The sequence below is a fragment of the Lontra canadensis genome, unplaced genomic scaffold (genome assembly GCF_010015895.1).
Source record: "Lontra canadensis isolate GAN:19392208 unplaced genomic scaffold, GSC_riverotter_1.0 scaffold93, whole genome shotgun sequence".
Taxonomy (NCBI): Eukaryota; Metazoa; Chordata; class Mammalia; order Carnivora; family Mustelidae; genus Lontra; species Lontra canadensis.
Genome location: NW_022631087.1, coordinates 7,813,358 through 7,825,221, shown reverse-complemented (window position 1 = coordinate 7,825,221; position 11,864 = coordinate 7,813,358). Strand labels below are relative to the sequence as shown.

Genomic DNA, 11,864 nt, shown 5'->3' with positions numbered 1-11,864 from the left:
TAGCACCTCAAAATGTGAAAGGGAGGTGGGATCAGTGGTCTTAATGGAAGAATCGGGAGTCCCAAAGCAGCAAAGCCAGACACCTGGTAGGTAAAAAACTTAGAGCAGTTTTTTTCTTATTGGTAAATGGTCACCATGGTAAGGTGCCCCCCCTAGGTTACTGGGATTAAAGTACCTGGTAGAGCTGCCTCAAGCCGTAGCAAGACCCTCCTCGTCTGCTTTACCAGTGAGGCAGAAAGCAGAGTCTAGCCAGAGTCGGGAAGTTTGGCTTTTACTTGTGGCTTGAAGACAGATGAGAAGTGAAGTAACACTTCCCTCCTGTAAGACCAGATCACCTGTGTATTGTTCCCTAAAACTTGATCTGGAAAGTGAAAATCAAACAGCATGTACTGATACTTGAAGTCTGGTCTTTGGGGGCATCTGCTGTATACACAGGTCTCTCTCCAGATGGGACTGACTGTTCCTAGCGTGTGGCTCTCGGGCTAGGACATTGGGGAGCAATAGTTTGACCCATACGTGGGTTAAGCACCTATGATTTATTGATACTCAGGTGTCCGGGGGCCCCATGCTTGTATAATTCACCTAGGTTTTTTACTGCTGCTATAATTTAAGGGACAAACTGGTGAGAACGTCTTCTACATAGAATGATCAGTGCTTTGCGGAAATCCACACTAACCATTGTTCTCAGTTTAATTTTAACATTTGGCCCGAGTCCTGTAATAGTCCAGAACATTTCAGATCGTTTTGTTCAGTGTCCTTATTAAGGCGTAGAACCAACTCTGGGACCCTCAAATTGGCATTGGAAGACTTAACTTCTTTCCTTTAAGGACTAGAAGAAAATGGAGATAAATTAGAAATCATTACACTGATGAAAGACTCCCTTGCTAACTGCAGTCTCTAGTTCCCCGTTCATAATAGGTGTCTGGCTGTTCAAGCCAAGGGGGACACTGCATCCCAGCATAACTGCAGACAGTAAACACCCCCCCGCCAATCTTTGTTACTGATCCCACTTTCCTTTAGGCTGTAAACTTGACCTCCCTTTCTGTTCCGCATACGTCCGATGCCTCTCCACTCGAGATCTGCCCACACTTGGGTGACCTGAAAACCGCAGCCGCCCCATCCCTGGTCTCCCTGCGTGCTGCCTTTTATTCCGCGGCAGCTGCCAGGCTGGTTCTTCAGCCTTCCAGTGGCTGCACTTGGCAATCACAGCGAAAACCCATAACCCCTGATTCTGCTTGACCTCTGAGCTCTCCAGCTTTATAGACTGTGACCACACTAGCCTTCTAGTCCTTGTCACACCAACCTGGTACCATTCTCAGGGCTCCTACATAAGCCCTTCTCTGGAATGTTCCTCCTCTATTTTTCTAACCAAGTATTCGGTCGTATGTCTTCCCACAGTTCCTTCTCTACGCAGCATGCACGGTACATCCAGTATGTAACTGCTCTGTGCTCTTTCATGGTACTTGTTTCCTGAAAACGCTCGTTCATCTTCCATCACAGAAAATAAAAGCACCGTGAGGAGCAGAGACTTAAATGTCTCTACATTCACTTCCAGATCCCCTCATACTGAATGGGTAGCTCCCTGTGCCCGTGCCAGCAACCCTGCTCCGTTCTGGCACCTACCTTTGGTCACATACAGGTAGAAGAAGTCACAGTAGAAGATGGTCTGTACTACTCCAGACACCACTGCGATCTGGTCGTAGAAGTTTTCCGTCTGGTACCGTCTGATCCAGTTGGCCAGGTAGAGCGCCCGGTACAGCCCAAGAAAGAACAGGTAGTGAGTAGTGATGGTCTCAGCCTCTCCAGTTTTACTGATCATGAAGAGCTGGGGCAGGATGGCCACGGATTCCAGATAGATGGAGAAAGTCCAGAGGATCTGAGCCAAAGAGATAGGTGGCCAGAGGAGGTGGATCAAGACCATGAGGGACCCATATCTTTAAAAGAATGTAATTACTAAAATAGTAATGTTTACTGGAGTAATCCAGTGAAGCAAAAAGAAAAGTTTCTGAAATAATCAGCAGGTCATTCCACCCCTGTCTCTAAATATAAAATATTTCTAAAAGAGGAAAAGAAACTTTTTTTTTTTTAACATCCCATGAACATTTCTTCAGAACATAGTTTTTAATTGTTGCAGAACCTTATTGTCTAAACTGGTCTTAATTGAAGCCATCGTTTCTCAAAATGCAGTCCGTGAACACTGGCTTGCAGTCCACCAGATTCTTGGGCTGCAGCCCAGATGAGCCCAACCCGGACTGTGCTCTAGAAGCCACCTGTTGGACAGAAGTTCTCAGCCGTAAGTTGGTGCTGTGATGCGTGCTGCTTTGTTGACCTAATGACCATCTGGATGTCCCCATTTTCAAATTACCAATTTTTAAACTTGTAACAATATAGGAGTCATCGTCCTGGCTGTATCAAAAAGCAAGCCCAGATACTACAGAGGATCCGGAGGGAAGGATGTCAGGGAACATGTTTACTTTAGACCTTTCAGAATTAATACTCTGGCTCCCTTCCCTTACCTCCAGGGGAGTAAAACTGTAGTTCTCAAGGAAGGAGAGTCCAATGACAGGGACCAGAAGAAACTCCAGGCGGAATGTGTCATTCTCACTGTCGAATGTTTTCCGAAATTTCCCATAGATCATGTACACTGTGATATAGGCACAGAGGAGAAAAACCACCTAACAAGGGAAAGAGACACATGGGAATCAAGTCGTTTTCCAACCTGTTTGCTGGGCTCGCTCCCAAGCCACCCTGAGTTGGGACCTTCCAAATCAAGAGCTAGCACACTGGCCCAAAGGGGACAAAGCAAAATGTTGTGTGCAATTTCTCCTGAGTCACTGGCCTAGATTCTGAAGCTAATGACCCTTTGGTTAAGTAACTTGATGCTTCTAATGAGGACTGAAGGCACTAACCATGACAACTCGAAGGTGCCCAGGCTTTTCCTTAGTGCAGAGCATTAGGGAGAAGCCCAGCGTTGGTCTCTGTCCAGGGATTTAGCAGTGACTGGAATTCCAGGGCTCTTAACTCAAATTCCTGGGTCGGCCTCAGGGACTTGTGAGCATTCTTGCACTGGGACTGATAGCCTTTGGGTCAGCTGATCTTGCTCCTGCAGAAAAGCTCTCTTTTTCTCATCACAGTAGCTGCCTTCCAGCATGTGATGGTTTTATGGTTTGCCAGAGGGTCGCAAATTTGTGTGTGCGTCAGAATCACAAATGGCCACCTCTTTCCCTCCTGCCCCTAGTTCCTACTGATTTCGTGGGTCTAAGTAGGCCTGAGTATCTGCATTTCCAGCAAGTTCCTATGATGCTGATGATGCTGATGCTGCTGATGCTGGGTCCAGGAACTCACTGGGCTAGAGAACTCCTATGTGTGCTTCAAAACTCAGATTAGTTTCTCACCAGAATGCCAACTATCCTTTGTGTCTCCATAGCCCCGTGGGAACACATTCACTGCCACCTGGGGTCACATGTCCTGTAAATGTGTACCAGTCTCTTTCCCCTCAGGGAGATTTCTGTAAAAGGGTCCTGACTTCATGTCCACCTCCGCATCCCCAGCCCCTAACTCAGGGCCCAGCACAAAACATGCCAGAATGAATGAATGAATGAAGTGGCGATCACTTCCTCACTTCATAAATGGAGAAACGCCTCTCTGAGGTTCCTACAATTCATTCATCTGTGCCAAGGGCTGGGTCTGCGGTCCCTCTCAGTGCTGTCCGAATCAGATCCTCGGGTAAAGGAATAAACTAAGTAGGTGGTGTTTGCTATTTCTGTGTTGACTTTACATGAAGACTGTGATTTTAGGACTTCAGACGGAAGGTCACACCGTTCAACACTAACAACATCATAACCTCTGGTACGGAGGGGAAAGAGAACTTGCCTTGGTTAAGTATCTTGTAGGCCATTTACATATACTCTCTCAGATGAGAGAGTAAATGTATATTGTAAATGTATATCATGTATACATTTACTATATACAGTAAATGTATATAGTAAATGTATATTCACAATAGTCCTGCAACACAGAATTCCCCTCACATTGGCTTTCTTCTTAAAAAATGGAACTATTAGATGATGTGCCTAACTAAAAACGACATTTCCCAGCCTCCTCTGCAGATACGGATGGTCACGAATGTGCAGGTGAGTCACTGGGTACAGTTTGGAGAAAGCTCTTTACAAAGGACTTACCCAGCTGGCAGACACCCTATTGCTTTCCCCACTTCTAACTCCATCCTGCCCAGAATGTGGTGTGATGGTAGGGAGTTCCAGCATCCATTTTGTGACCCTGAGGCAACCTCGAGGGTAGGTTTCACATTTGGACTCTGTATAATTTGCAGGGCCTCTTAACTGAATTTCAAGATGGCAACAGCAAAGCATTACACCCAAGTGTGGGGCTCTTCTGAGCAACTGCATGGGTCACACATCCGTGAGTCCTGGTCACACTGAAAAGCTGCAGCAGAAAGTTAAAAGGAGCTGCCATCCCAGCCCTGGACTGCCTATCTCCAGATTCCATGTTAGGAGGAAGGTAAAAATAAACCTTTATCTTACTAAAATAACTTTTTAAAAGGTATTTATTTTAAAGAGAGCATGAGTGGGAGGGGCAGAGACAGAGGGAGAGAGAATCAAGCAGATTCTGAGCTGAGCACGGAGCCCAACGTGGGGATCGATCTCATACCCCTGAGATCACGACCAGAGCCGAAACCAAGAGCCGGACACTTAACAGACTGCATCACCCAGGCACCCCTAAAATAACTTTTTGTTTAATAAGTCTCTGTTACCAGCATCCAAGCAGTCACATTCCACTTTACTGACTTTGAAACCTGTGCTCCTTTCACTAATGTATGTTGCCTTCAAGAGTTAGCATGGCTGAAGGGCACCTGGCTGGCTCAGTTAATGGAGCATGTGACCCTTGATCTTGGGTGAAGAGCTTAAAAAAAAAAAGAAAGAAAAAGAGCTAGGAGGGCTGATTAAAATCTCAGAAAATGCCTCACCCCAACACAACATCTAATGGTTATGGCCCAGAGCCGAAGACCTCTGAGTGGAACCAAGAGATGCTCTGTTTCTCCCATAAAACAGGGCCATGCTACAAAGCAACAGCGTCCTATCACAAAACGAGGCCCAAACTGTTGACCGGCACCACCTGCCCTCCCCCAGCCCTCTGAGAGCAGCCCTCGCCTGCTGGGCTCCCTGCCTGGCCTGGAGTACGCCATGCTTGTTCCCATCCTCATGGTCTTTGCAATGGCTGTTCCTTCTGCCTGGAATGCTCTTCCTCTGATCATCCGACGGCTGGTTCCTTCTGTCACACAGACCTCGACATTGATGTCACCTCTTCAGAGAGGCCCTGCCTGGTCATACTCCCTGAACAGCTTCCTGTTCATTCTCTATCACATCATCCATTTTTTAAAACTGTTTTTATGGGGCGCCTGGGTGGCTTAGTTGGTTAACCATCTGACTTTTGATTTCAGTTCAGGTCTTGATCTCATGGTCAGGAGTTCAAACCCCAAACTCCACACAGGGCACGGAGCATACTTAAAATAAGCAAGCAGGGGCGCCTGGGTGGCTCAGTGGGTTAAAGCCTCTGCCTTCGGCTCCGGTCATGATCCCAGGGTCCTGGGATCAAGCCCCGCATCGGGCTCTCTGCTCGGCAGGGAGCCTGCTTCCTCCTCTCTCTCCGCCTGCCTCTCTGCCTACTTGTGATCTCTGTCTTTCAAATAAATAAAATCTTTAAAAAAATAAATAAGCAAGCAATAAAACTTTTTAATTAAAGGAAACGTCACCCTATTTTAATTATTTGCATAGGCTCATTCCTAATCAAAGGTTTTCTTGCTTATTTTATTATTTGTCTCCCCACTTAGAATAGAGGATCCAAGGCACCTGGGTGGCTCAGTTGATTAAGCAACTGCCTTCAGCTCGGGTCATGATCCTGGAGTCCCAGGATTGAGTCCCACATCGGGCTCCCAGCTCCATGAGGAGTTTGCTTCTCCCTCTGACCTTCTCCCTTCTCATGTTCTCTCTCTCTCAAATAAATTAAAAAAAAAAAAAAAAAGAATAGAGGTTCCATGAGAGCAGGAGCCTCCTATGTCTTCTTCAAGTACCTAGCCCATAGTAGGTGCTCAATAAATAGTTGTCAAATGGATGTTGGATGAATAATCTCTCTGAAAGCTCAGGGTTTGTGTTTGTTGTTGGTTTTTTTGTTTTGTTTTGGTTTTTGTTCTTGTTTTTGTTTTTTGCTTACTTTTTAACCATTATAACCAACGCCAACCTTTACTGACTATTTAATATATGATGGCTATTGGGGCACCTAGGTGGCTCAGTGGGTTGTGTCTAACTCATGGTTTTGGCTCAGTTATGATCTTGGGGTCGTGAGACTGAGATTGAGCCCAATCCCTGCTTCAGGCTCTGCACTCAGTGGGAAGACTGCTTGAGATTCTCTCCCTCTGCCCTTTGCTCCCTGTCCCCCCGACCCCACAGGCTTACATGTTGTGCACGCTGTCTCTAAAAATAAATCTTTTAAAAAATATATATGATGGCTACTGTGTATTTGCAGGTATTACCTCATTTAATTTTCACCACAAGCCCCCTGAGGTGAGTACTAGTATTATCTTCACCTTGTAAATGAGGAAAGGGAGGTACATGGAGGCCAGATGCCTTGCCCAAGCCCAGGTCCCATGCAGCTGCTAACACAGGATTCACATCCGGGTTTGCCTGCCTCCACAGCCTGAGTTCCCAAGCGCATGGTCTCAGTTTGTCGGGCTCCGCAGGCCCTGCCACCATGGCCACACCTGCCCCTCACCTTCATGACTGTGTTGTAGATGGAGATGAAGTTTGTGAACAGGTCCAGGTACCTGGTGGTGAAGACAAGGGCAAAAAGGATCTGGCTCTTCCCGGAGATGCCTGTGGGCAAAGGAGGACAGGAGACAATAGGAACACAGACTCCTGGGCCCACCAACACTCAAGAAGTCCAGAGCTTGAGCTGAAAAGTTGTGCAGGGTGTCCAGTCCCACTCAAGTGACAACACCCTGTCCCTCCCTGCACGGTCCCTCTCTGAGGGTCAGCAACAGCCCTTCCTGCTGGATCCCTTGAGTTCCCAGGGCCCCGGCACGGGCCTGCCCAGGTTTGGCTCCCGCCTTCAGTGAGGCTATGGGGTGGCGTGGAGGCTTCTCTTCGCTCCGCCCCCAGAGTTCCACCGACGGTCCCCAAAGCTCTGTCTTTTGCAGAGCAACTCACAGACTTTACAATGTGTCGACTCACAAGGGAGACCAGAGCAGGTGGAGGAAAAAGCAGGCCCAGTGGAGCATTCTGTTTTATTTTCCAAATTCTAAAAATTAAAAATGCTTTTTTTTTACTTATAAAAGTTCTATTTTTACCCTTCGTAAAACAAAAAAGAGAATACATAGATATAAATAAGAAAGCAGCAGTCACCTGAATCCCAAAGACTCAGCGGGCATCCTCCCAGATCTTCGCTTGTGCACACCTACGTGCACACATCGATTTGCCACAACCGGAGACGTGCTTCTCATGCTATCTCCTCACCTGCTTTGGTCTCTCTTTCTTAACTTTTTATTATTTTGAGCTAATTTTAGATTGGCAGAATTGTAAAGATAGTACCGATCGGTCCCACACACCCTTCACCCAGCTTCCCCTAACGTTGACATCTTGCTTAACCACAGGACATTTGCCAAAAGTAAGACACTCACGTGGACATGGCACTGCCGACAAAACTCCAGGCTTTAGTCAGGTTTCTCCCAACTGCCCGCTGACATGCCTTTTGTGTCCCACAAACCAATCCAGGAATCGGCACTACATTTAGCTGTCACGCTCCTGAATCTCCCTGTGGCCACTTCTGCCACATCACGGAGGTGGGTCCAGGGCAGGGGGAGCCCTGCCCTACCGCCCCCCCCGCCCCCCGCTTCCTCTCGCCCCACAGATAAGCCCACACCGGTCCGGACACCTCAGCAAACCACTCCCAGCCGTGATGCCTGCGTTTCTGATCCAAAGGTCAACTCTGTCCTCACTCACCCAACCTCCCCAGAGCCAGCTGAGGACAGTGTCTGTTCAGAACCACGTCCTTCCCATGGCTTCTGCGGCCATTCACACCGCTGGCTCACCACCCCTGGCCGCTCCTGTCCTCGCCACCTGATCCTTACAGGGCTACCCCAGCTTCTCCCTGTCCCTGCACCAGGGATGTCCCGCCTCTAGACATTCCTCCGAGTTCCAACCTATTGGTGCCAGCCTGACCTACCTCCCCATCATCCCCTCAAGCCCCTCCTCCTCTCTCCCCTCCTTTGAGAATGCCACCATTGTCCCCTCCATGCTCAAGCCAGGAAACCAAGAGCCATCCTAGGGTCCCTCCCCTGTGTTCCTCCCCCTCTGTCTTCCCCAGCTCCACTACCCCCACTTCCATGCCCCCTGCCCACCCAGCACCCTACCTGGTGGTCTCCCTGGTCTCCCCAAGTCCGTCCTTGCTGCCAAACCCCACTCCATTCCACTTACCGACCAATGGCCTATAGGTAAGGAAAACGACTGGGGACTTTGGCACGGAGAAGTGACATTACTTGATTAAGGGTCTGGTTCCTTTATTGGCCTCAGTGGTGCGTTATCTAGTTCCCAGGGGCTGGGACATTTTGGGGAGAGGGGACAATTTTCTTTTTATTTTTAAAGATTTTTATTTATTAGGGAGAGGGAGAAGCAGGCTGCCCACCGAGCAGAGAGCCCGAAGTGGGGCTCCATCCCAGGATCCTGAAATCATGACCCGAGCTGAAGGCAGAGGCTTAACCCACTAAGCCACCCAGGCGCCCCAAGGGGGACAACTTTAAAGACTGAGGATGGATACCGCCGAAGCCCTCAGGTTCTGGAGGGCGCGAGGGGCCCGTGCCAGCCTTTCTACCAGCATGGCAGGCCTGAGCCCCACCATCCTCACTGTGAAACGAGCAGACTCACACAGGTGGGACAGGACTTGGCCAGAACGAGAGTGCCTCCCTGGGGGTCTGGACCTTGGACTTGTGGCAGTGGGGCTGACTCGGGGGTAGGGAGCCCACCCCTAGGCATGGGGCGTGGAGTCCAGTCCAGGGGGCAACGCTAACCTGAGGCCAGCTCTGGGCTATGCTGCTGCTGCCCCATCCCACAGAGGCCTCACAGAGAGGTCCTCAGCACCATTTAGGAGGGTCCAGGAGGGGCGTCTAGTAGGGGACAATTTGCTACCTGCCCCCACGGCCTTCCCCCACCCCTCCCCTCTCTGCGCCCTTAGCCTGCCAGGTTCCCCGGCTTTGCTCACATTTTCCTCAGTGCTTGGGAGTCCTGGCAATCTTGAGCACCAAGGTTTTCCCACTCCCTGGAACGCAGTGAAAAATTTCCACCAGCGCTAGCCACACACACAGACCCAGGACATGGGAGCGAACAGGAGCTGGTCCCTGGCCAGAGTCCCTGGGGGGGGGGGGGCGCACATGTGAGCACATATGGGACCCATGGAGCCCTCCCTCCACTTCACACATGGGGAAACTGAGGTCTGAGGTCACACGGTGCGTCAGTGGCTGAATGAGAACTAAGTCCCAGTGTCCCACCTCTGTGGGGGATGGGAGGGGTGGTCAGTGAGGGTCTCACCAGGCCTGCATCTGGGGGTGGGCAGGGCTAGCACAGGGCACCTCACCTCAGATCCTAACCAGGCCTATGCCCACCTCTCCACACGCTCGGAATGCACCACCCGGCTGCCCTTCGCCTTTCCCTGTAGCACTTAGCACGTCTAACACACCGTATCATTTACTTGGCTGCTCTGACCGCTGCTTGTTGGCAGTCTCCCACCGCTGGAAAGCCCGCCCCCTGGGGCCCGGGGCCCTGCCCCTGTGGTCCCAGTTCTGTCCAGGAGGCCTAGGGCCGTGCTGGTAGACCGGGGTGGGGAACAGCGCCCCCTCCTGGTCATGGTTGCTCATCCCAGCCAGGGCCCTCTGCGGAAGCGCCGGGACGGGCCCAGCTCGATTCCTCCCCTCACCGGAGCTGCCTCACTCCCCCGAGTGGGAATCTGAGGGGCCGTGAGGGCCTGTCTCTCCAGAGGCCGAAAACTGGAATGGCCTGGCCTGCAGGTCCAGAACCACTCCGTCTGCAATGCCTCCCATGCCAGCACCCACCCCTCACCCTCCACAAGCCTCCCGGGCTGGCTGACTCCCCCCTGCGCTCTCTGCCTCCTGTCTGGAGGGGCCACACAGCTTCCAGAGTGACCTGCTTCAGGTCCCTTCTGGGCCCCCTCCCCCGCTCCCCAAACTTCCATCACTCCCCAGTCCCAACTCCCTACGCTGAAAGTCAAGGCCCCCCTGCCCCTCATCTCCCTTACAGATGACCCCCAAATCAGGCTGCTCACTCTCCCTGGGACATGCCCTGCCTTCTGTGACCTGTAGGCTTTTGTGCCCCCAGTGCCCTCCGCGCAGCGCACCCTTCCTGGGCGACACCCTGCCCGTCCTCCGGGACCCAGCAGATCTGCTCCCTCCACGAAGCCTTTGGGGGCTTTTGCTCTCTGCCTCCTTGGCCCCCTCCTAGCCTGCACAGTCCTCTGTACCCCCTTGCCCCCATGCCAAGCACAGGGTGGGCGCCTCGGGACCGCAGGGGACAAAGATGGCTGCAGCAGCCTCTTAATGCACTGAGTCTGTGGGGTCACCACCAGCCCCATCTCGAAACTTCTCCAAACCCCCAGCGGGGCTTCCAGACTGCTGGGCCAGAGGGGGACCTCTCCAGCCATCCCTGGGCTTCTGCTCATGGGCAGCTCCCTGCTCACCAGGGCCAGGCCAGGTGTCCCTCCTGCCACATCACAGCCTCCTGCAGGAAGGGAAGAGGGCCCAGGAGGGGGCAGGGGAGAGTGGTGGGGAAAGGAAGGAGCAGGCCCCGGGAATTGGAGGCCACTTCCTGTGTGCATACCTCCCCCACCTCCCGATCCCACGCTGGGCCTAAGACCTCCAGCTCCTCCAGAGTAAAGGGAGCCACTGGCTGGGCGAGAGTGTCTCACCTCCTCCTAATCTCCCTCCTCTTCTCACCAGCAGTGGCAATGCCAAGGCAGGGAAGGTGGAGGTGAGCGGAGGCACAAGCCCAGCCACGTCCCTATTCTCCGCCAGCCCTTCTTCTTTGATAAGGCACAACTTTAAATTTTCTTTGGAAGCTGAGCTGTGCAAAAACAAGTTTCTCGCACCGCCAAGCCGAAGCCCTCGCGCTGAAGGGAAATTCGGGAGCCCCCCCACCCCGCGCCATCCCAGCCGTGCACGGGCTGCCCGACCCAGGCCCACCTCCGGCCCTCCCACCGCCGCCGGGGGCGACCCTCACCGGCGCAGCTCTTGGACCTCCAGATCTTCCCCAGGAGCAAGATCATGGCCAGGAGGTGGCTCAGGTCGCCGAGGATCCGGAACACGTTCATGGTGCCCCAGGCGGCCCCGCAGCGCGCGCCGCCACCTCCCGGGAAACTTTCTGGCGGGCGAGGCGGCTGCCACGTCCCCGGCCCGGCTCTGGGTCCCGCGCGACGCTGCCCGCACTCCGAGCCCCGCGCTCCCCGCCCGACGCCCCCTCGGCCAGCGCACACTCCCGGCCGGGCGGTGACGTGGCCGACCGGCCACCGTGCCAGGCGAGCCAGGAAGCGCCGCCGCCCAAGATCCCGCCTCCCGCCCGGCCCAGCGCCTCGGGCCCGGGGCGGGGCGGCCGGGGCGAACCGGGGGGCTTCCGGCCGCGGCCTCTGCCACCCCATCCTCCCGCGGCCCCCGCGGTCTCCCGCGCGCCACCCTGAGCCAGCCACGGCGCCCCTGTCGCCCCTCAGTCACCTCAACTGCACCCCGGGTTAATAAGGCGTGGGCCAGGATGGAGTGGGGGGGGGGTCCGCGGGCTGGCGCCTGGCAGACGCCT

At 52.9% G+C, this 11,864-nt stretch overlaps 1 protein-coding gene across 1 annotated transcript; it reads right to left on the bottom strand.

Annotated features, from left to right (window-relative positions):
* Positions 1-14: 14 nt before the first annotated feature.
* KDELR3 (KDEL endoplasmic reticulum protein retention receptor 3) lies at positions 15-11,536 on the bottom strand. Its single transcript, XM_032836681.1, has 5 exons — positions 11,295-11,536; positions 6,787-6,887; positions 2,517-2,675; positions 1,624-1,876; positions 15-829 (listed from the first exon to the last, which is right to left on the bottom strand). The coding sequence occupies exons 1-5, from the start codon at positions 11,383-11,385 to the stop codon at positions 789-791; spliced, it is 645 nt and encodes a 214-aa protein (XP_032692572.1). The 5' UTR covers positions 11,386-11,536; the 3' UTR covers positions 15-788.
* Between the last annotated feature and the right edge of the window lie 328 nt (positions 11,537-11,864).